This window comes from Salmo salar, chromosome ssa25 (assembly GCF_905237065.1).
Source record: "Salmo salar chromosome ssa25, Ssal_v3.1, whole genome shotgun sequence".
NCBI classification, from domain to species: Eukaryota; Metazoa; Chordata; class Actinopteri; order Salmoniformes; family Salmonidae; genus Salmo; species Salmo salar.
Genome location: NC_059466.1, coordinates 36,378,074 through 36,403,795, shown reverse-complemented (window position 1 = coordinate 36,403,795; position 25,722 = coordinate 36,378,074). Strand labels below are relative to the sequence as shown.

Sequence of the window (25,722 nt, the reverse complement as noted above, 5' to 3'; positions counted from 1 at the left end):
ATAGAGAGAGTCCTGACCTGTTGCATACGGGAATTGCTCCATCCACAAGCGCAAGGCCCTCTAGTGGGTGGTGAAGATGTCCCAGTACATCACTGGGACCGTGCTCCCACCCATCCAGGACATCTACTTGAAGCAGTGCCTGAGGAAGGCTTGCAGCATAATCAAGGACCCCACACACAAGTTGTTCACTCCCTTACGGTCGGGCAGACTGTATTGGATGATGAGGTCTGATAGAAACTGTCTCTGAGCCTGTTGGTATCTACAAGCCATCAGACTGCTGAACACTTGAACTGGACTGACCAGCTGCACTGACCCTCACACCTTAGCACACACATACACCTCTGCTGCTACCAGACTTTTATGATTGCTAAATACTCCACAATTTAAACACTTGCCCCCCAATTCCCCCTTCCCCAAAACATGTGTAAACATTGGACAATAAATTGTGTTTTCCTGTATTATACTTATGCTAAAATGTTTATTGTATTCTACTGAGTCATTAACTTTTTGTCCGTATTCTTATCTTTTATTATTTTTTGTTGTTACGTTGTCGAGAAGGAACCTGCAAGTAAGCATTCCGTCGGAACCTGCAAGTGTGCATCCCGTACAGTGACGATTTTAGCATAAATCTTGGTGGGGCAAGCCACAACACAACACTAATACATTAATTGCACTATAATGGTGACAAACGGTGCCCAAAAACTGTTAGGACCTACATGAAGCTGTCCCGACAGCAGAGCTTCAGTTTCAGCACAATGGAGTGAATCTTTACCACCATTACACCTGGCTATTAGCAAAGCCTTTTTTGGCAGCGAAACAGTTCATTCAGCCTCATTTACTGCCTTTTTAAAAAACATAGCTGATATGGCTAACTTGCTTAAAGAAATGTGGTTTCTACTGACAATTGAGATGTACAAACAATGGCATAAGGGAATGATAAGAGGATACGAGGCAATCACTAATTTCGATGAAGATATGAATGAGCTAAGACGGACATAGTCAATAAAACTATTTGTTCAGCACTTTTGAAATATACAGCGACAGAATTCAGAATATGGGCCGTTCTTACAGTATTCTCCCTGTACACCAAGTCAGAACCATAGGATAAATAAAGGGGGCATATAAGCAGACAATGAAAGCTCTTACAATATTCGATGATGACATTTCTCTAGGCTACATGTGCACCACCAAGTCAGGAGAGTAGGCTAAGTTATGAGGGGGAAAGGGACCAAATTATTAGGGTGAGGAACATGGGCTACTAACAGCTTACTACACATCATACACTTAAAATGACTTTCTTAGCTACAGTATACATGCTGTATCTCCCTGGCATATTACATAATTTATGCAGCATCATACAATAGATTTTTGGACTCACCTTGTTGTGCTGTGCTCACTTGAACAGGAAGGTGGCACGGCAGTCCTTCTAGTGGGCAAATTTTGTCATGAAACTGTCATCAAAGTCTGACATTCTCTGGATTTATGGTGCTTTCAAGACAACTGGGAACTTGGAAATAAACAAGGTAGAATCATGACATCAGTGATATTCGGGTCAGAGCTCTAGAAAGAGGCCCAAGTTCCCTACTTGGAAATCCGAGTTGGATGATCATTCAAAACGTATTTTCTCAGTCGGAGCTCATCTCCCCCCCAGAGTTCCCAGTTGTCTTGAACTCAATGAAGTCTGAGATTTCCCAGTTTCCAGTTATTTTCAACGTGGCAGAAGTCATGCTGGATTGACAGCATGGCCAATGTATTCAACCTTTTCTGGCCCGTGGTGTTGCATGCGAATGTTTATCCTTTTAAACTTGGAAAAGAGAGCCTTAAACCCAGACTTGGACCACACACCCTTTCCAACAAATAGTAGGGCAAGCAAAATAGTGATTGCTTTGCAACGCTTGCAGTTAGCCACTGATTCCTTCCAAACCACCCATTGTTGAATTTGCAATTTAAAACTTGTTGGGTAATGTTTATGTCCAATGGCCGATGAGCACATAAGTTTTATCAATAATTTTTCATATGACAAGAATTGAAAAGGATTTTCCAGTAGATTGACGACGTGATTCATGAAGATGACCGCTTGTCTAGCTGGCTAGCTAAGATTTTGAAATTCAGTCCAATCAAGGCTACAGAAGATATAACATGATTTGACATCATTTTATTTGTGGCCAATGACCTTGAGTCTTCTTGAATGGGCACTTCTAATGTAAATCTATGGCAGCACCCAAGGGGCTTGAACTTTCTAGCTCTCCCTGTAGATTTTGTGGTAATGTAGTGTCCCCATTAGTAAAAGAAAAGTGAGCCAATCACGGCGCAATTACCAACCCCTACACTCTATATTGTCCGCTGGCTGCCCCTCCAACACAGAAGGCACTGAGCTAGGCTGAAACACCTGCATTCTGGAGCTGCCTTACTCAAGAAAACAACAAAACAAAAGAGACCATGCTTGTATGCAGCTTTATTAACTCAAAACATTTTGCCTGAATGACTGTCACCACTGATCCCGTACATACAGTATGACTAATAAAACTTGAAACTTGCTCAAGAGAAAGGGCCTTTAATGGAAGCCAGCAATAATAGTTATCACAAAATAACCTGAAATCGACAAATCAAGAGAAATATGAAACAAACAGCTGAACCCAGAGTGGAAATAATGACAGGGAATAGTGTTCAAATATCACTTTCATAACCATAACATGCTCCACCTCACGCAAATATGACACTAAAGTCATATTTACACCTCCAGCCCTGCTAGTGGATGTCAGTTAATGAATAGATCATAACAGCTCTGGGTCCATTGTCATACATAACACATTCATGATTAAAACAGGAAGTCAAACAGAAGAGAAATGTAGCAAAAGAAAAGGTCAAACAACCCAACCTGCCCCAGACACAGACAGGCCTATATAAAAGACCTGCACTGTTAGGCTAATTTAAATATTTTCAACCAGCCAACTATTTAATGTCTTGTTTCAATACAAGAAGAAAAAAATGACCCAACACAAGTCATACTGTTTGGGTTAGAGTTTGGTTTTGTGCCAAACTCACCTATCCTTGGCCTGACCTACCCTGTGTGCTTGTTTACCCTTCAAGGCCAAACCCTTCAAACAAAAGAAGGTACCCTTCATTGACACTCTCTCTCTTTGAATGTTGTCAATGTGACACCTCTCTTTTTTCCCATACTGAATAGGTATTCAATTCAGATCGATGAACCCAAATTACAATTTTAGGCACATACTATGTCTTTAGCTATCACTAGATGGCCATGTAACTCTGTTGGTATCAAAGAAAAACTATGATGTGCTTTTAAGTCTAAAAGGGGAGCAGTACATTTCAGAAATGTTTTGTTTTTCCCCCACTAAAATGGAAGTCACATTCACATATCAGTTACATAGAAATCTCAATGCAATAGAAAATGGTAGGTAGGTGGCCATTTAGCTGAAAGATTCAAATTTACTGAGTCGTTAGTCTAGCGAGCATATTGTAATGTTTTAGTATCCTCTGCAATAAAATGAAGTCAGGAACACTATTCTTTTTAAAGAGAAAACTAAAAGTTACTTTCAATAATGAAGAGGCAGACAGATGGAAACGTATAGTTGCACACTTTGTAAAATGTAATTTATATACCTTAAAGTTAGCGGAAAACTATGTATCTGAAACCAGCTAAATTACTTAAATCGCAGCATAGGTAGGCTACAGTAAATTAGGATTCTAATCACAAAAATAACAAAACAGCTGTAGCCAAGAAGGTTGGAAAATAATAATTATTTTAAGACTAAACCACAACCTCCTAAAAGTCTACATCTTCTTCTTCATTGTCAATGTTTGGGGGGTGGGTCACTTCCTCCTACGCACAGGAAACAGAAAGTGGTTACAGCTCGTCGGTCAGCGAGCACTCAGATGTCATGGAGCACTCCGACATCGTGCGCTCCCGTGCGTTTCCCCGCCTCTCATGCGTTGTGATGTAGTTGAGTAGGTCAATGGACGTCACCACCCCAAACACCATCTGTCTCGGACAGGAGGAGCCGTCCGCCATGACTACACAGAGAGAGACGGAGGAAGGGAGAGAAAGAGAGAGACACAGCGAGACAGAGAGAGGGGTAATAGTACTATTGAGATAAGACTTTAGGTGCAAGAGAACGTTTGTGACAAATAGGAGAATTAAGAGTTGTAGAACCACTGAAATTTGTCCTGCATGCAAGAGATTACATAAATTATGTCAAAATACTTCTCCATTTTTCATATGGGAATGTTTGCCACAAAGGAAGTTGAAACTTCCCAAGGTCTTTATCCAAGAATGAAGCAATGGATTATACAATAGCCGGCAATTATACTGAATCAAACCATATCGGTTTACAAGAAGTTATGCAACTAGCATCCTGTGTTTGAGAGACAGGATTAGGTCACAATGAAAGTCAGGTTCCGAAGAGACCCTGCTGTTAGATAAGGGACACTGAATATAGGATGAACATAGTTTACTATGATAGGGAGCATAGGGGTGCCTAGTCATAGCTGAGGGACAGAGTTTTTCCTGCTCAGGGCACATTGTCAGGAAAAAACACTTGCCCTTGGGATGAATCAGTAAATTATAGTTGATGAAAATAATATGTAAAAAATAAATGTATCCTCTGGTGAAGTTGTGGTGGTGGGCTGACAAAAAGCATTATGGCATATTAAGCTATATCCCCTCGTCTATCCTTACACAACAGTCTGGGTATTGCACTATTCTACTGGTGGCCAGGCACTGCCAGGCACCAAAACACCACCGGTGGACTTTGCCACCCAACACACACCTTGTTTGCCTACTAGACCACAAAACTGATGATTAGACGGCATCATTACACCTTGTCTTCCCTAGGCTGTGAGAAAGCCAAATACGCTATGTAACGACTTGTGATTTTATTTATGCAGGCTTATCTGACCAAACTAATGAGCCACCCCTAAAGTTAAGCTGATGCGAAACAGCAAGCTAGTCAGAGGGAAAACAACCGCCACATTGCCTCTGGCCAGGTGGGTGTTTGTTATGGCAGCGGACAGGTGACACGGTTACCTGGACAGGGACCCGGAATGACCCCTGACCCTGTAGGAGGGCCAGTTCAGGGTCAACCGAAGACAGCAGGTGTTGCTAGGAATGTTCTTCTCTACTGTCTGACAAAGGCAACTATCAGTGGTGGAAAAGAGACAGAAGGAGCAATACAAGATAGCGGGGAAATGGTGAGATAAGGAAGTGTGAGAGAGAGTAACAGGAAGCGAGAAAGACGGGAAGATTGATGGAAGAGAGGAAGGAGGGGTAAACTTACATTGGATCTGCTCATGCACCACCAAGGCAAAGTGATCCGTCTCCAGGATACGGGACAGCTTTCCCAGGCTATCGGTCAGTCGTACCTGAGGGGGGAGAGTGCAACAAATGAAAATGACAGAACTACAACAGGCGGACCACAGTCTGGATCCAGAACAGGGGGGGTTCCTCCATGTCATTCACTGACAGACCTTACAGTATAACCCAAAAAATGTGTAGAATTGCAGTATCCATCCGGACCTTTGCCACCTAGGAAATGTGTGACCGGACCTTCTCCAATAGTAGTTGAGTACCCCTGCTCTCCTCAATGATAGCCTTCAGTTACCAGACCTTCTCCAATAGTAGTTGAGTACCCCTGCTCTCCTCAATGATAGCCTTCAGTTACCAGACCTTCTCCAATAGTAGTTGAGTACCCCTGCTCTCCTCAATGATAGCCTTCAGTTACCAGACCTTCTCCAATAGTAGTTGAGTACCCCTGCTCTCCTCAATGATAGCCTTCAGTTACCAGACCTTCTCCAATAGTAGTTGAGTACCCCTGCTCTCCTCAATGATAGCCTTCAGTTACCAGACCTTCTCCAATAGTAGTTGAGTACCCCTGCTCTCCTCAATGATAGCCTTCAGTTACCAGACCTTCTCCAATAGTAGTTGAGTACCCCTGCTCTCCTCAATGATAGCCTTCAGTTACCAGACCTTCTCCAATAGTAGTTGAGTACCCCTGCTCTCCTCAATGATAGCCTTCAGTTTGAGAACTTTATTTAAGAGCAGTTGAGTTGAAGTGTTCTTGTGAGAGTGTGGCATGTTGTTGAGCATGTAGGTAAAGGAACTGACCTGTTTGAATTGTTTGTAGAGCACCTTGGAGACAGGGTCAGACGCCTTGACCTTCCCAGCCAGCACAGAAGACAACATGTTGCCCAGGGTAACCATCCCCAGGATCATGCTACACAGACGAGAGAGAGAATATGGTCATTAGCATTAGGACAGCTTGTGAAGGAAACTATCATGAACATATACACACCGATTAATAAAATGTCTGTATTGACGTCTTGTCAAGTGGACTAATGTTTTGTTAACAGTCATGCTACAGGGTACATTGACACTCGGCCTGAATGACAAACAGGTGACCATGGTAACCAGGTAAAAGCGTACCCGGACTCGTCAACGACGGGTGCCTGGTCAAAAGCCTTCTCCTTGAGGATCTTGATGGTCTTCTTGATGTTGACGGAGGGCAGCACGGTGATGGGCGCACACAGGTTCAGACTCTGCAGAGTCAGGTTCCACCACCAGGATTTGGACACCATCAGGTCATTTGGGGTTAGGAAGCCCTTATCACACATCCAGTTATCACTGAGGAACTTTGACCTGGCGGCGGCGGGGGGGTTAAAACACTGGTACTACATAGCCTGTTAAAAATACTTGCTCCTTCTCCACACATTTAACTCCACCATTCCCTTTTCCCGTTCAACCTCCCTCCTCCACTCATCCCCCTCTTTTCTCCCTTACATGTAGTTGCGGATGGAGTCAGGAAGGATGACGACACAGCGTTGGCCCTCCTTCAGCTCTGTACTCATCTTGACTGCTGCAGCCATGGCTGTGCCTGAACTACCTCCTAGAAAGAGAGACAGTTAGAGCGAGAGAACAAGAGAGAGAGAGACCCTTGCTCTTTGGGAGCACCAATCATTGTGTGTGATGTCAATCTACCGCAAAGAAGCCCCTCCTCCCTGATCAGCATGCGTGACATGGCAAAGGACTCCTCATCATTGGACTTATACCACTTGTCAATTACCTGAAACAGAGAGAAACATTTATATGCATTCTACTACAGCACCCATATACAATATTATCTTAGGAGTCATTTTCCTTCCACTTGTGTGTTGTGACTGTTACTGATGCAGAGTAGAAAACTCCGCTCAACTACTCCGCTCAACTCAGGAGATCACTGCCACACTCACAGATCTGTCCAGCACGGTGGGGATGAAGTCGTATCCGATGCCCTCCACCTCGTATTGGGTCTTGTCTGTCATGTTCAGCTCCTCTGGCTCAGCCAGTATAGAACCCTCAGGGTCCACACCCACGATCTACACAACACAGAACACTGTTAACTAAACCATTACATCAATAAACCAAAGTAACATGGTAATAAATACATCACACACAAAGGCAACTTAAGATCTGTATTCATCTTTTGGCTTTATTCATCAAAGGCAGATGTAATATTACTTTCTGATCCTACTTTATGACTCGGCCCAACAGGCCGTATAACTGTGGGCCTTGGGTTGAACTCGTGTTGTATACTTTCAGCTACAGGAGTTTGGAATTGGCTCTACAAGACTGAATGGAATTCAATTGACAAAGTACAGAGCGATAACAAGCTAGTCAGATAGATCGCCTTCTTATAGATCTGGGACGTTGTGTTAAGTGACTCGGTGCCTACCTTGATGTTGGGGCATCTCTCCTTCAGCTTGCGGGCGATGCCAGTGATGGTGCCACCTGTGCCAGCTCCTGCCACCAACATGTCCACCTTACCTGCAAGGGCAGAGTGGCGCAGAGAGGTCTATTAGAAGAGTTGGAGGAAATGGGTATTCTTCACTCAATTTCTCCATCGCATTCACACACACACACACACACACACACACACACACACACACACACACACACACACACACACACACACACACACACACACACACACACACACACACACACACACACACACACCATCGCACTGCTCCAGGATCTCCTCGGCAGTAGTGTCGTAGTGGGCCAGGGGGTTGCTAGCGTTACGGTACTGGTCAAGGATGTGAGAGTTGGGAATTTCATTCTTCAGACGCCAGGCTACGCCCACGTGGGACTCTGGCGAATCAAAGCGGGCGGCGGTGGGGGTACGCACGATCTCCGCCCCCAAGGCTCTCAGCACGTCCACCTGGGAACACAAGATTAGATTACAATTAGTTACATTCCAACGCCGACGCATGGATGCACTGATACACAAACACCAGCCTCACCTTCTCCATGCTCATCTTCTCAGGCATGACGATGATGCAGCGATAGCCTTTAACTGCAGAGGCCAGGGCCAGACCAATACCTGCACACACAGAGAGAGAGAGAGCGAGGCGCCAATACAGCTGTGATGAACAGGTCATGTCAGCAGAACAAACCATACTGCAGAACACAGGGCTACAGTGACAAGATCCTAATGTCAAAGGTAAGCTGGGAGGTCTCAGTGACTACTTGACATTACCAGGCAAAACTAAATGTTAAACTCTCTCACACACACACAAGTCCTTTGACTTGGGTGTGTAATCTTTCTACTGTTAGTGACGTGTGTATTGATACGTGGTGGTGGAATATGTACATAAGCGGCAGGAGTGTTTTCAGGCAGGTAATTTGACCCCCCCCCCCCCTCTCCATTGTCCAAGAATAAGCCTGTTTATAGCGCTCGGGGAATCCTAGCGACACGTACCGGTGTTGCCGGAGGTGGGCTCGATGATGGTGTCTCCAGGTTTGAGGATGCCAGCTCTCTCTGCATCCTCCACCATCCTCAGACTGATACGGTCCTTCACACTGCCCCCTGCATTGAAGAACTCACACTTGGCCACTACACACAGAGAGAAAGAGAGAGGGTGTAAGGAAATGTTGAATCATCAATATGTACTGCAGCTGCTTATATTATGATGTTATTGTGTACTTTAGATATACCACAGAGAAGACTTGAACAAAATCCCCCTGTACAAGTTAACTGTAAAGCCCCTTAGCAACGCCAGGAAGTACAGTAGAAGTTGCCACAGACATGGAGGATCATGGGAAGAGACAGAGCTGGCATGAGCCGATTTGGAAAAATTCAGGTGGGGAGGTCATCCAAAGGTCCAGCGTTTCTCACTCACACAATCTCTCACACGTACAATAGCCGATTGGCACAGATTCAAACGGCCCCAAATCCACTGTGGACTAGTCAGCCAAAGAGTAAATCCGAATCACGTGAAAATCCATGCAAGTGCCATGGAAACTTTTTGTCTCACTAAGCTATGGGAATCAACCAGAGATTGACTTTAAACAATTAAGCCCGTAAAAAATATATCAAATAACTCACTGGCGAGATATTTAGACTGAGGACCGTGACATGGTTCACATGCAGTGAACTCAAATAACATGTGGATGGTGGTCCAAAACTGACCTATTAACCGTCTGGTATTACTGTACTTCACCGTCATTGGCCAACTGTACCAATCAGAGAAATGTACTGCCTGTTCAAATCGCTAGCGCCGGGCAGAATACCCAGTCGTGGTCTTTAAAATGACCTGATGCTATAACAACAATAATCAACGCCATACAACACTCCTTCCGTGGCCTCAACTACTTTTAAATGCTAGTAAAACTAAGTGCATGCTCTTCAACCGATCGCTGCCCGCACCCTCCTGCCCGACCAGCATCACTACTCTGGACGGTTCTGACCTAGAATACGTGGACAACTATAAATACCTAGGTGTCTGGTTAGACTGTAAACTCTCCTTCCAGACTCACATTAAGCATCTCCAATCCAAAGTTAAATCTAGAATCGGCTTCCTATTTCGCAACAAAGCCTCCTTCACTCATGCTGCCAAACATACCCTCGTAAAACTGACTATCCTACCAATCCTTGACTTCGGAGATGTCATTTACAAAATAGGCTCCAACACTCTACTCAGCAAATTGGATGCAGTCTATCACAGTGCCATCTGTTTTGTCACCAAAGCCCCATATACTACCCACCACTGGGACCTGTATGCTCTCGTTGGCTGGCCCTCACTACATATTCGTCACCAAACCCACTGGCTCCAGGTCATCTATAAGTCCTTGCTAGGTAAAGCTCTGCCTTTATCTCAGCTCACTGGTCACCATATCAACACCCACTCATAGCACACGCTCCAGCAGGTATATTTCACTGGTCATCCCCAAAGACAACACTTCCTTTGACCACCTTTCCTTCCAGTTCTCTGCTGCCAATGACTGGAACGAATTGCAAAAAAAAAAAAATCACTGAAGCTGGAGTCTTATATGTCCCTCTCTAACTTTAAGCATCAGCTGTCAGAGCAGCTTACCGATCACTGTACCTGCTCACAGCCAATCTGTAAATAGCACACCCAACTACCTCATCCCCATATTGTTATTTATTTATCTTGCTCCTTTGCACCCCAGTATCTCTACTTGCACATCATCATCTGCACATCTATCACTCCAGTATTAATGCTAAATTGTAATTATTCTTGCCTCTAGGGCCTATTTATTGCCTACCTTCCTACTCTTCTACTTTTGCACACACTGTACATTGATATTTCTATTGTGTTATTGACTGTACGTTTGTTTATGTGTAACTGTTGTTTTTGTCTCACTGCTTTGCTTTATCTTGGCCAGGTCTCAGTTGTAAATGAGAACTTGTTCTCAACTGGCCTACCTGGTTAAATAAAAGGTGAAATAAATAAAAATAGATGACAAGAACATTTCCCCCAGAATCCACATCCGGGACTTCCCAAAACATCCCATAGCTGGTGACTGACAATTCAGCCTAGTGACACCTGATACAAGACCTTGTCCCTCTCCGGCCCCCCTCCCTCCCCACCTTGTAGCCCTCCCTTAGAACAGAGGAACTTTCAGGTGGCCAAAGCCCCTCCACCCAGAGAGATACCTGAGACAAGACCCCTACAATCATACAGTGGAGCCTAGCAGACTAATGAGGGGAAAGGAGGCTATGTGAAACCTTAAATGTTGACTTTACAATAATAACAGTATTCATGGCAAGCGGGGCCTATAGGAAACCAGTCCTACTGACTAACTGTACTACAGGAGGAGTCTAATATAGAGACTAACTGTACTACAGGAGGAGTCTAATATAGAGACTAACTGTACTACAGGAGGAGTCTAATACATATTTACATTTACATTTTAGTCATTTAGCAGATGCTCTTATCCAGAGCGACTTACAGTAGTGAATGCATACATTTCATACATTTTTTCTCCGTACTGGTCCCCCGTGGGAATCGAACCCACAACCCTGGCGTTGCAAACACCATGCTCTACCAACTGAGCCACCGGGACCCGTGTCTAACTGTACTACAGGAGGAGTCTAATATAGAGACTAACTGTACTACAGGAGGAGTCTAATATAGAGACTAACTGTACTACAGGAGGAGTCTAATATAGAGACTAACTACTACAGGAGGAGTCTAACTGTACTACAGGAGGAGTCTAATATAGAGACTAACTGTACTACAGGAGGAGTCTAATATAGAGTCTAACTGTACTACAGGAGGAGTCTAATATAGAGACTAACTGTACTACAGGAGGAGTCTAATATAGAGACCAACTGTACTACAGGAGGAGTCTAATATAGAGACTAACTGTACTACAGGAGGAGTCTAATATAGAGACTAACTGTACTATAGGAGGAGTCTAATATAGAGACTAACTGTACTATAGGAGGAGTCTAATATAGAGTAGCTGTACTACAGGAGGAGTCTAATATAGAGTAGCTGTACTATAGGAGGAGTCTAATATAGAGACTAACTGTACTACAGGAGGAGTCTAATATAGAGTCTAACTGTACTATAGGAGGAGTCTAATATAGAGTAGCTGTACTACAGGAGGAGTCTAATATAGAGTCTAACTGTACTACAGGAGGAGTCTAATATAGAGTCTAACTGTACTACAGGAGGAGTCTAATATAGAGTAGCTGTACTACAGGAGGAGTCTAATATAGAGTCTAACTGTACTATAGGAGGAGTCTAATATAGAGACTAACTGTACTATAGGAGGAGTCTAATATAGAGTCTAACTGTACTACAGGAGGAGTCTAATATAGAGTAGCTGTACTATAGGAGGAGTCTAATATAGAGACTAACTGTACTATAGGAGGAGTCTAATATAGAGACTAACTGTACTATAGGAGGAGTCTAATATAGAGTCTAACTGTACTATAGGAGGAGTCTAATATAGAGTCTAACTGTACTATAGGAGGAGTCTAATATAGAGACTAACTAGACTACAGTCTAAAGAACTTCTCCCTCACTCTTCTATGGTCTATTTCATTCTCCCTCACTTCCAATTTAACCCTGTCTCCATGTCATCGCCATATATCTGTTTCTTTCTCCTCCTCCCCCTCTTAATTTTTCCTTCCACCATCTCCCTTCTCCCTCTGTCATGTCCTCTACCACTGGATTTATGCTTTAAAAACAGAAATAGCTGTAGGGAAGACAGCTAATCACTAGTTTTGGGAGTAGTGAACTACATGTAGTTGAACTAGAAATTAAACTACATTTTGCAGTAGCTTGGTGGTAGTTGAACTAGAAATTAAACTACATTTTGCAGTAGCTTGATGGTAGTTGAACTGATTTAAAATCTAGATAGGGTAGAGTCTTTGTAGCAGAGTAGCCAACTTCTGGAACTACACAAAATATGGGTGAAGTAGGCAAGAATGTCCTTTCTCTTTCAGCATCAGTCCTGCCCAACTCTCACTTGAAACATGTTTTTGTGTTTAATAGGATACATTACATATTCTGTTAACAGCTGACCACAGAGTGAGCTGTTTTTATCATTTGTATTCTATGACATTTTAGATATTATGATTTTTCACCAAGTCATTTGGATGTAGTGAAATACTTTTTCAAAGTAACTTTAATTAAGTAAACAATATTTTTCTTAAGGGTAGCTTTAGCATAGCTTAACTTGTTCCAGTGTGAAGTAATTGGTAGATTGGTAAACTATATTTTCAGACTAGCTTCCCCGACATCGCTGATTGCCCAACAATGTGTAAATCAAACACACACCAACACCTACACATGTGAACACAGGATTGTTTTTGAGGAACAGAAAATGTGAGTTAAAAAGGACACAGACTGATAACACTATATAAAAATAGTAACTTAACACAAACAAGGATATTGAAATACAGACTGCTTTTCTCTGGTTGTCTTTAGGCTCAGTGGGTGTCATGTGACTGTGTGTCATATCATGACTATGTGCGCATGTGTAAATACTCACAGAGTTCACACTTGAGGCCGAAGGCTTTGGGTATCTTGTTCATGCGGACCAAAGGTGTGTCTCCAATCTTCCTGAGGATGTTGGGTAGAATCCTGGGGGCTTCGGTCCTGAGAGGTGAGGATGGGATGGAGACTCAGTTAAGGAGAGCAATCTATATAAACCATGATCATTCACAAATTAGAAAAAAGGCAAACTCTTTTATGAGTAAGTTCGCGCCAAGTATTGAAAGTTGTTTCATATGTGAGATGGAAACTTGTGTAACTTGGCTACTTTTGTAACCTCAGTATGACACTATCTTTGGGACATCGAGAGTTAATTTCGTAACATGGTAGCCTCTGGATTCGGTCTGGCAGTGAGACATAAACAAAGCCTTTGCCAAGCCGCACAGAGTTATTGATGCCATATAGAACTTATATAACAACTTAAATTGATCGAATGGAGAGATTACTGTCAAAACAGCAAGACTGTTCCAGAAATTCCAGACCCTCAGCATGAGCCTACCACACACACACACCCTTCTCCCCTAGGCCACAATGGCAGTGTTCCTTTCAGTATCCCTCAAAACAATCTGAAATTGCCAAGTCATGGTGAAAGACCAAATCCCTTGCCCAACCCTTCCCGCTCACATGGGGTTCCTACAAAGGATTCAGGTCGGAAAGACCAGCCCCACAGGCTTTGGTCCTCTTTGTGGTTCTGGCTCTAGCAGGTGTGTCATTATGCAGGAGAATGGAGCCTGGCTAAATGTCAAACCAGCATCCTGCTTTTAGGTTGCTGCTCAACAAAAACAAATATATTGGTTCTTTGCTCTCCTTGCTAGTGAAGCAAGCAGGTGACTATATCTTAGCTACACAAGGGGAATTAGTGGACTATGTAAACTAGAGGTGTTTGAAGAGGAGGGAGGATAAGCAGAGTACGTGGAAATGCTGTGGTTCTATTTCTGTCATGTTCGTGGGGTGGAGAAATGACCGACCACTGACCACAAATATCCATCAGCCTTCTCTACACCGAAAAGGCCGGGGAACATATGCAAATCCTGTTCGTGATAAGTGTGTGTGTGACTCACTTTGCAGAGTGGCAGTGAGGGGACTCGGCAGAGGACACGCCCAATTTCCAGGTGCATCTACTGGGCAGATCAGGACGGATCCACTGCCTCTCCTCAGTGCCTGTGGCTGTGTTCTCCAGGTCGTTCTCCCCCTCCTCCCCATTCACTTGGGCCGATCCATTCATAGAGAACTTGGGGTCGTTCAACATTGCTTCTCCATTGACCTTGGACCCCCCATTCAAAATGGCGGCCTCTCCGTTGGCCTTGGTAGCGTTGTTGTGAAGCATAGCTGCGTGGGGGCAGACGGAGGACACAGGGCGCACAGAGGCCGTGCTGGAGGGAACCGAAGGCATGACTCACCTGAGAGAGAGGGTGAGATAGAGAATGAGTGAGTCCGACAAACAAACAGTAACTGACAGATAGAAATTCCTCTAGTAAAATGTACCAGCGTAGGCTAGGGGATCCTTCTCAACTAATAACAGAACACCATTCACATACATATGGAGGTTACATTCAGTTGATTTATACATTATTACATTACGGTCAAACCAGGACATGTTCAGGTGAATACTGCCAGGGAGAACAGAATGCTCCCCCCACAGGCCTATACACTGCAACCCAGATTCTCACACAGGTATCCTATATAGGTTACACAGTGTAGACACTAGAGTGTAAAGCACTCACCGCAAGAGAAACGTCACATCAGTCTATGCAGTGTGTTGCGTCTCCTTTTTAAAAAGAGGGACGTTGTAAGATGGCTGGGCCACCATTATCCTGGCACTGCACCCCCCCCTGATTACTGTAATGGATGACTCTTCCTGTCTGTAACGAATGACCAGATAAGCAAAGTACTCTTTGAAATAGCAGTGTTCTCAGAGGTTGCAACCGGTGGCAACAATCGTGTAGGAAGGTGAAAGCCTAACAGGTCCAATTGAAAGCCCGTTCAGTTAGTTCTCTTTAGGCTACGTTGACCCAACAAAAGGTCCAATGGGGGAAAACAGTGATGTTCTGTCCAGGGTTCATTTGTGAATTCTGTTCGTGCTCAGGAGGACTGACCGTCAGTATTCAAGCGCATTAAAACAAGCACAACACATTTCAATCCTTCACTCAACTGTATCGTTGGAAGGCGCTTGCATTTTTTTACATTTCAAAACCCTTCACATCACCAAAATGGTTGAGGACAAGTAAGAAGTTCTTACTTGATTTATGAGTTCCCAACACACTTAACATTTTCTTTGCAAACACTCAAATCAGCTTACTGTAGCAACACGAGAAAACAACGGCAGAAATGGTCCACAGTTGACGCTAGCTCACTGTTACAGTGCAGAGCATCCGGTCCTTCAGCTTGGGCCTACTATCTACTACCACCCAGCAGGCAAGAAAATGGCTGAGTCAGCATGGTTTCCTTGTTATTTCAGCATAACCTTTTAACATTGCATCAACATGGCTATTAGACTGAATGTATATCCGAAACTACTAGAGAAGGATGATACCAGTATCACAATATTTTTTCCATGGCAAAAATGAAAACACAAAGCAGACCAATCTATGTGGTCCTTTAACACCCTGCTGTATGTAAACACCTCAATCAAATGTCAATTAGAACTGGACTGTGGTCTGAGAGCTTTTCCTGTGAGGACAACAGTGGCACTAAAGGGGTTTGGTTTAAAAAGAAGAAGTAGCCTACCAAAGCTGCTGAACAGTTGATTTGTTCGCAAGCAGACCACAGCTGCTTGTCCTCTACCTGGCTGAGTTTAACCACTACTCTACGCCACATATCCCTGCGAGCTCCTCACCAAGGCCACCAAAATATGGCCTAGTCAAGCCTGGTGTGAGCCTACTAGTTACACGTCCAAAATTGTCATCAGTAACGTAACTTTTGGATTACCCAAACTCCGTAACATAATTACGATTCATTTCTGTTACTTTTGTTTTACTTTCCCCTTAAGGAAGCTTTACAAGAAGACAAAAAATATCCATCAAACGCATTTGGTGTCATCAAAGAGGCCTGTGGCCAGACTGGGTCTGGGGGATTTTTTAAAAACTTACGCCTATTTTCAAAGCTGAATTGAATAACATTGAGAAAACAGAAAGGTGTCATCCATGATGAATGTAAAAGTAACTGATAAGCCTACATGTAATCAGTTACTCCCCAACCCTGGCTAACACACACACACACCGTCTGTATCCATTAACTCTAAAACCAGCTGTTAAGAGTGTTTAGGGAAAGGAACACAAAACACACGTGGCCTGCACACACGATTGGCTGGTTAGCCTACATGATGACGATGTAGACTAGCCCACATAGACAATAACAGCATAAGATGCAACAGTGTTAACCTCTTCCAAGACTGAGTACTTTAGAAGAGGCAGCAGTGAACACTCAGATAAAAATGAAACTTTCGTTACTTCAGTTACAACCACTGGAGAAAACACAGCAACACCACACAATCTTCTACTACAGCGACTATTAATAGGTGCGCTCTTTTGACTACATCTATAAAGCTGAGGTGTTTGACCCTGCAACACGACACCAGCGGGGGGGAGGAGAGAGAGAGAGAGAGATGGGCATCCGTGTGCTGTAACAGATACTGAGTGGCTGAACACAGTCTGCAGAAACAGATACTGTCCATTCCAATGTGTGTGAGGTCATTTGAAAATGTTATGGAGTTTAGAGGGAATGTATGAGATGAACATTTGACAGATTTGCCTGAACAGCCAACCATTGCGTGCTGATGGAAGGGGTAGGCTTAAGACGTTGATAGTTCACTAGTGTATCAAATACAAAACGAACAAATTACCTGACGTGTGCAAAAGGGTGCTCACTGATTAGACCTTTACATTTTTTGGAGTAATGTTGAACCTACTCAAGAGATTCTGTTATTTTTACCTTGTCCACATTCCACACTGCTCTGCAAAAAGTAAACATTGTGGTAAAACGTGATGTCAGACATGCCCCCAACGGGAGGGAGGGACATTTGAACACGCCTTCCAACCAAAACGTTGAAAGAGACGACCAGCTCCAACGCCCAGCCTTTCATACCCAGAGGGCACTCCTTCAACCCGTTCTTCACAGGAAGGCGCCAAGATATCCATCCCACACTTCTATTGTGACTAAAATCCTTTTGAGAGATTCAAAACGATAGTGATGTGTTGGGATAGTAACAGTGCCAAACTAATGCATGACATTTTCCCACCAGCATCTTGGCTCCCAAAGCAAAGTAATAACATTGAACCAATGGTTTTTTCCCCCCCATCTTCAAATAAACAAAGTCAAATCAAACTAGGGAGAGGGTAAAACGCTTACTGTAGGAAGAGGTAACCCAAGGATGATAGGAGCGCAACAGGAAAAGCTATGGACCTGTGCGTAATCGTTTAACACCTGAACTGGGCCAATCCATGTAACCCAGTGGTGTATAAATATAAACCACTGCACATATTCAGCCATTATGCACAGCATTATTAGGCCTAATCTAAGTGGCCGGCTATGCTACATTTCTCTGACCTGTACCACTTTAGAAGAGCCTATAGGTCAACTGATTAGGGCTTTATGAATGTTCAAGTAAGCCTATGTAAACCGACATCTTACACACTTGTCCAAGGATTATGTTAGTCTGTCAGCAATAGAGAATCAGGCTTTTACCAAATGTTACATTTAGTCTATAGCAGGGACATTTAGTGTATAAAAAAGGGAAAACTCCTATCCAAGAGGGAGAGGCAGCTAGAACACTGAGGTGGACGGAGATACACTGTCATTATGGGGTACTGTGTGTAAAAAATATATTTCATCCATTTTGAATTCAGGCTGCAACAACATAATGTGGAATAAGTCAAGAGGTATGAATACTTTGAAGGCACTGTGTTATATATATATACACACATACACCCCCCCCCAAAAAAAATTAAACCTACTCATTCAAGGGTTTTTCTTATTTTTACTATTTTCTACATTGTAGAATAATAGTGAAGACATTAAAACTATGAAATCATGTAGTAACCAAAACAAAAAAAAGTGTTAAACAAATTTATATTTGAGATTCTTCAAAATAGCCACCCTTTGCCTTGACAGGTTTGCACACTCTTAGCATTCTCTCAACCAGCTTCATGAGGTAGTCACCTGGAATGCATTTCAATTAACAGGAATGCCTTCTTAAAAGTGAATTTGTGGAATTTCTTTCTTAAATGTGTTTGAGCGAATCAGTTGAGTTGTGACAAGGTAGGGGGTATACGGAAGATAGCCCTATTTGGTAAAAGACCAAGTCCATATGGAAAGAACAGCTCAAATAAGCAAAGAGAAACGACAGCCCATCATTACTTCAAGACATGAAGGTCAGTCAATACGGAAAATCAAGCACTTTGAAAGTTTCTTCAATTGCAGTCACAAAAACCATAAAGCGCTATGATGAAACTGGCTCTCATGAAGACTGCCACAGGAAAGGAAGACCCAGAGTTACTTCTGCTGCAGAGGATAAGTTCATCAGAGTTACCAGCCCAAATAAATGCTTCAGAGTTCAAGTAACAGACACATCTCAACATTAATTGTTCAGATGAGACTGCATGAAATCAGGCCTTCATAGTCAAATTGCTGCAAAGAAACCACTAAAGGACACCAATAAGAAGAAGAGACTTGCTTGGGCCAAAAAACATAAGCAATGGACATTAGACCGGTGGAAATGTGTCCTTTGGTCTGGAGTCCAAATTGGAGATTTTTGGTTCCAACCGCCGTGTCTTCGTGAGACGCGGTGTGGGTGAACGGATGATCTCTGCATGTGTATTTCCCACTGTAAAGCATGGAGGAGGTGGTTTTATAGTGTGGTGGTGCTTTGCTAGTGACACTGTCTGTGACATTTAGAATTCAAGGCACACTTAACCAGCATGGCTACCACAGCATTCTGCAGCGATACACCATCCCATCTGGTTTGGGCTTTGTGGGACTATTATTTGTTTTTCAACAGGACAATAACCCAGCACACCTCCAGGTTGTGTAAGGGCTATTTTACCAAGGAGGAGAGTAATGGAGTGCTGCATCAAATGACCTGGCCTCCACAATCACCTGACCTCAACCCAATTGAGATGGTTTGGGATGAGTCGGACAGCAGAGTGAAGGAAAAGCAGCCAACAAGTGCTCAGCATGTGGGAACTACTTCAAGACTGTCGGAAAAGCATTCCAGGTGAAGCTGGTTGAGAGAATTCCAAGAGTGTGCATACAAAGTATTCAGACCCCTTTATCTACATTTTGTTACATTACAGCCATATTCTAAAACACATTAAATATCCCCCCCCCCCCCCCCCTCATCTACACACAATACCCCATAATGACAAAGCAAAACAAATAAGTATATAAGGTATTTCATTTAAGTATTCAGACACTTTGCTATGAGACTAGAAATTGAGATCAGGTGCATCCTGTCTCCATTGATCATCCTTGAGATGTTTCTACAACTTCATTGGAGTCCACCTGTGTTAAATTCAATTGATTGGACATGATTTGGAAAGGCACACACACACACACGTCTATATAAAGTTCCCATAGTTAACAGTGCATGTCAGAGCAAAACCAAGCCATGAGGTCGAAGGAATTGTCCATATAGCTCCGACACAGGATTGTGTTAAGACACAGATCTGGGGAAGGGTGCCTAAACATTTATGCAGAATTGAAGTTATCCAAGAACACAGTGGCCTCCATCATTCTTAAATGGAAGACGTTTGGAACCACCAAGACTCTTCCTAGAGCTGTCCGCCCGGCCAAACTGAGCAATCTGGGGAGAAGGCCTTGGTCAGGAAGGTGACCAAGAACTCGATGGTCACTCTGACAGAGCTCCAGAGTTCCTCTGTGGAGATGGGAGAACCTTCCAGGAGGATAACCATCTCTGCAGCACTCTACCAATCATGCCGTTATGGTAGAGTGGCCAGACGGCAGCCCCTCAGTAAAAAGGCACACGACAGCCCGCTTGGAGTTTGCCAAAAGGCACCTAGACTCTCCTAGACTCTCAGACCATGATAAACAAGATTCTCTGGTCTGATGAAAACAAGATTGAACTCTTTGGCCTGAATGCCAAGCGTCACATCTGGAGGAAACCTGGCACCATCCCTACAGTGATGCATGGTGGTGGCAGCATCATACGGTGGGGATGTTTTTCAGCGGCAGGGACTGGGAGACTAGTCAGGATCGAGGGAAAGACGAACAGATCAAAGTACAGAGAGGTCATTGATGAAGTTCTGAGCGCTCTGGAGCAGGTTCCCACACTGGGGTGAAGGTTCACCTTCCAACAGGACAACGACCCTAAGCACACAGCCAAGACAACGCAGGAGTCTTGGCTGTCTCTGAATGTCCTTGAGTGGCCCCGCCAGAGCCCGGACTTGAAACCGATCTAACATCTCTGAATGACCTGAAAATAGCTGTGCAGCAACGCTCCCCATCCAACCTGACAGAGCTTGAGAGGGTCTGCTGGGAGGAATGAGAGAAACTCCCCAAATACTGGTGTGCCAAGCTTGTAGCGTCATACCCAAGAAGACTCAAGGCTGTAATCTCTGCCAAATGTGTTTCAAAGTAAATGTGACATGTTTTTTTATTTTTAATACATTTGCTAAAATTTCAAAACCTGTTATTCCATTGTGATTGCAAGTCTATGCATTTTGTCATGGTTATTGCGTTGTTCCTCTGCTCAAACATTAACAAAATCCATGTGCACTGAACGCCCGTCTTTTGGAATTCAACTCTCCGACTGTCTAGCTTTCATTTAATTGTTAGTTCTCAAAGATGGTATTTAAAAAATATATAAGTCCAATATCTTTTTCTGCATGTTTTCTATCTGGTTTTGACCATTTAAGTTGAAACAGTCCCCCCCATCCCAAAATATATAGAAAAAGCCTTGAAATTCAAGATTGGGGAAGTAGATATAAGGCTTCATTGCCAGAGTCAGATGAACAGGAACTGATAGCATGCTAACTGTTCCTGTAGACTTCCAGTCATTGCACTTACGTGAAACTACCTCTAACTTTCATCATACTGGATGAAGAGACATGAAATGGTATCCAAGATTGTATTCTGTTGCAGCTAGCAATACTAGGAACATATATTCAGCATTATATTCAAGCGAGCATTATAATATGACTATAACCCAAAATACATTTAGAATGGCATGTATATTTAGACTGCAGAGTAGAGTGCAGTACAGTACTTTTCTTTACTGTACTATGTCCTACTCATCGTACAGTACTCTACTCAGTACTGTACAATCCAACACTTTTGAAACATAGGTTCAGATTTGGTCCATTCCATCTGTGGATGTGAACATCAACGCCAGTGTGGACTGACCAAATTTCAAACACTTTTCAACCTCCATGGATGTCCGGTGTCGGTCGGTGAGGATGCTAGTAACAGTAAATGGAAAGAGGGGGCTCATGGGTAGATGTCAGTAAGAGCTGAGAGAGGTGATGTTAACTGGAGAGTGAGCGAGAGGTTGTCTAGACACAGACTGTTTTAAAACTCTTGGTTTGACCAACAGAAAGAAAGACAAAGAAAACTGTATTGAGCTGAACATAACAGCATGCCAGTGGAAGGGAGGACAGCAGCATGTGACCCAACTGTGGTCTGTGACTACCATGGCTTTCCAATTGTTGCCAATTCAGTTGCAGTAATTCCATTTCCAATTTGGTAATGGTATTCTGAGTTTTAATCACTTCATTCATAAACAAAATTGATATCAGTGAAATCACTATAACTAATTGGTAGCTCTACCATTACTTGTTACTTCTCTGAACTTTAATTATCCTGCCACCTCATGAGAAATTAGAAAAGAAAGTTAACAGTAAAGGAATTACAAGGCAATATTTCTTAAAAACGTACTTTATTCAAAACTAAATTTAAAAAAGTTATTAGTTGGCAGCGGTCTTCAGATCAGCATTGTGTTTTGATGCATTTCTGATACCTCTTAAGATTCTGGTAGATGTTTTCTAAAACCTGTTTATCCAGAAATCAAAGCCTTTACTTATGCCACATTTTTAAATGTAATTATTTTTTTTTTTATGTATCTATTTCTTAACTCTCCCAAAATATAGACTTCATTCATTTGACACCCAATTTGATATGCTCTTAAGAAATTCATGTTGGCGCTCATGGGTCCTTTTCAATGGAAATGCCCTGGATGTAACTCAGTGCAGGATGCCAGATGTAAATGAGCTGGATGCTATACTGGATGTAACATCCAGCTCAGTGTTACAGCCCCTACTGCAGAGGCTAACCAGGACACACTGGTCTTACATCAGTCTACAGCAGTGGGAATTAAGCCACGTCATTTCCTCTCCCCCATCCAATATTAAACTCGCAAACGTAAAATGTTTCGCAATTACAGGCTACTCTACCTAGTATTGATTGAATACTATATATATATGTATGGTTCTAGTTATTGATTATATGGAGTCAATCTAGTCAAGTGTCAGTCATATATTCAGCATTAGTGGATAAGAGTAGACTACACAGACAAGCCTGTGCTGCCAAATAAATAAACTCTCTTTAGGTAACAAGTTCATCACATTTTTTGCTGCTATTATGATCGTTCAAAACGATTTTCGCATTCGGGGCTAGTTTTTTCCCCCGAGTTCCCGGTTGCTTTGAATGCGGTATACTTGTAGGTGCACCACTCCGTGACGTAATTGGTATTTCATCATGCTTGTTCATGTCACTCACTAGCTTTACATGCTCTAGTCTCTTTACGCTACTCGACACCACACATTCAACGAATACTAGTTTTAAAAATAACATAGTAATACATTTTTTAAAAAGCAGGAACGAGAGAGCGCTAGTATTGTTCAAGCGCCGCACATGAGAGATGGAGGCTCTGGATCAGTACAGGAAGAATAGGAATGATATCTATATTAATCTAGTTATTTTGAAGTAGATAACATTGTTCACTCACCTTTGAGTTAATTAAGGTAGTGGTGATGGACCAGTACGCGATCCAATTTCAAAGATGATATTTCGTAGATTGCGACTATACTAGTTTCCCCAGCAGCTCACATGCTTTAAAGCCCGACAACACGGCCCAATCTGATTCGAGTATCCTTGTTTGGTGTGTACGTTGATTGGCTACAGTGGGGGTGTTACTTGGTCTTGCTCCTCCAATCAGAGCTTACACATTTGTCGGGCCTTCGTTTCGAATGTCCTGCACATATAGAAACAAAAGGCCTAGAAAGTAGCCAGCCCCCTTGTAGACATGCTTCCATAAGATAAACAATGATTTTGGTATATAAACGTTTGGATATTTCCCCTGAGAAAAGTTTTGCTCAACCTTGAAAATAAGCACAAGGTGTGCAAAAAGAACTAAAAAAGGTGTGCAAAACAACTGCTAATGAACAGGCCGATTTAAGTGGGAAAAAAAGCAAAAACAAAACTTGAAACGTTATTTTTTCTTAAAGCAGACCAGTACACTGTTCCAGCTCACCTTTCTAGTCTGGGAGGCCAATTTAAGGTATTTTTACAATGACTAACAACCACTCAATACCAGATGTAGCTGTTCTAACTTCTCAAACAGCTCTAACATTAACATGTGCTTATAAGATCCCTTCATCACATCCAGATTTCTCCATTCTTCCCACATGTGCTCAGTTCCTTCGAAACAGTGTTTCCTTTCTATAGCGCTATATAACACCATCTACTCATCAAGCTTTGATTATTTGAATGAGCTGTGTAGTGCTGAGGTTTGACACATCTGCATCTGGTGTAAAGAACGACTAGACCAGGGTTCGCCAAACCTTTCCCTGGAGAGCTACCCTCCTGTAGGTTCACGCCCCAGTTGTAACTTACTGTACCTGATTCAGCTTATCAATCAGCTAAATATTAGAATCAGGGTTGAAGTGAAAACCTACATGTTGGTAGCTCTCCAGGAACAGGGTTGGAAAGCCCTACACTAGAAAGTTTCTCAACAAGCTAATACAGCACTTCTTCAGCACAAAAAGACAAAAAACAAGTATCGGCCTAATAATGCACTTCTTTGCTCTTCCCTAACCATGCAGGCCTATGTAGACGTTCATGTCTGAACACACAAATCAGATGGGTGAATACAGTTGTAGATATACATGGCCTATTCCATTTCACTGCATTAGCTATCGTGAAACACAAAATTGTGAAAACCAACCTTATAATTGTACCCTCTGAAGCTATTGCAATCTAAGTCAACAGGATTCTTTGGGAGTGTCAACTTTAATGGCAAAGACATCCTCTGACATTCACCCTACCCTAGGTGTTCCAGTAGCTCTCAAGATAAAGGAGAGATAACGAGTAAACATGACCATTATGTTGGCCACAGGTGTCAAACTCATTCCACGGAGGGCCTTTGTCTCTGCGGGTTTTCACTCCTCCCTTGTACTTGTAATTTAAGTCACTAATTAGTAAGGAACTCCACACACCTGGTTGTCTAGGGCTTGACTGAAAGGAAAAACCTGCAGACACTAGGCCCTCCATGGGGTGAGATGGACAGCCCTGTTGTAGGCCTACCTGTTACCAACCCACCTGTTACCAACCCACCATGTACAGTATCTCCTATTATATGGTTCTTTTTACAGAGGTGAAGAGAGTGATAAATTGATGGGATAGTGTCATAACACACAGAATTTGCATCCACATCGTCACTTTCCATATGAAATACTGCATCTGGGGCAGGTGATGCCATGTGTCCCTATTCTCATCTTTGGCACTGTGCTGGTGTCAATTCTGAATGGAAACAACTCATGTGCAAAGCTTTTTCACTCACTGAAAACAGTGGTTGTAAATGCAATCAATAACATGTACTTGTAGCCATAATCCAAACAGGCAAGTGTAGGCATGGGAAACTAGAAACTTTTTTTTATATGGACCCATTCCAAATAGTCAGAACCACAGCTAATTGGTTTAAGAGATAATCCTTCAAATAAATCTATGCTAACTGTCTTTTTGAGCCAAGTGAACACAGCATGTTCTGAGTGAGAAATCAGCTGAGGTGTCAAGTTACTGGGAATCAGGCAGGGAGCAGTCTACAGGAAATATTTCCCTTCCCTAAACCCAGCCTGAAGCAAAAGTAACCTAGTTACTAATTGCAGTACACTATAAAAAAAAAAAAAAATGGCTCCAGAGTAACCATTTAGAATAAATGATCCAGTTGGAAGAAATGTGTAGAAAACAGTGCTCTGCACCAACACTGTTTACAAGGAGCACATTTGGTCCTAAGTTGAAAAAAATGTAAGAGCACAAAGAAATTTAGGAGCACAAAGAAAAATATTCAACATATTATTGATAAGAATTGCCTGCAATTAGATAAAAATACAGGGTGAAGGAGCACCAGAAAATTGTATTTTAAAGATTGAAATGTAGCCACTTGCGAAGCTCATCTCCTGAAGA

At 42.8% G+C, this 25,722-nt stretch overlaps 1 protein-coding gene and 1 non-coding gene across 2 annotated transcripts; both read right to left on the bottom strand.

Annotated features, from left to right (window-relative positions):
• Positions 1-2,437: 2,437 nt before the first annotated feature.
• Positions 2,438-23,426, bottom strand: LOC106586691 (cystathionine beta-synthase). The gene is made up of 14 exons (XM_014174235.2): positions 23,267-23,426; positions 14,370-14,708; positions 13,307-13,413; positions 8,757-8,891; positions 8,299-8,378; positions 8,012-8,216; positions 7,728-7,819; positions 7,246-7,371; positions 6,995-7,079; positions 6,797-6,902; positions 6,443-6,655; positions 6,125-6,233; positions 5,298-5,382; positions 2,438-4,035 (listed from the first exon to the last, which is right to left on the bottom strand). The coding sequence occupies exons 2-14, from the start codon at positions 14,699-14,701 to the stop codon at positions 3,869-3,871; spliced, it is 1,842 nt and encodes a 613-aa protein (XP_014029710.1). The 5' UTR covers positions 14,702-14,708; positions 23,267-23,426; the 3' UTR covers positions 2,438-3,868.
• On the bottom strand, positions 11,293-11,365 carry trnaa-ugc (transfer RNA alanine (anticodon UGC)). The gene has a single exon. It is a non-coding gene; the product is annotated as a tRNA-Ala (tRNA).
• Positions 23,427-25,722: the final 2,296 nt, after the last annotated feature.

What these genes read in the sequence shown, in the direction of transcription:
- LOC106586691 (XM_014174235.2), bottom strand. Translation starts at nt 14,701, where the DNA reads ATGCCTTCGGTTCCCTCCAGCACGGCCTCTGTGCGCCCTGTGTCCTCC. An exon ending in AGAAGATGAGCATGGAGAAG is followed by an intron (nt 8,217 to 8,298) that starts GTGAGGCTGGTG and finishes TTGTGTTCCCAG; the next exon opens with GTGGACGTGCTGAGAGCCTT. An exon ending in AGAGATGCCCCAACATCAAG is followed by an intron (nt 7,372 to 7,727) that starts GTAGGCACCGAG and finishes TGTGTTGTGTAG; the next exon opens with ATCGTGGGTGTGGACCCTGA.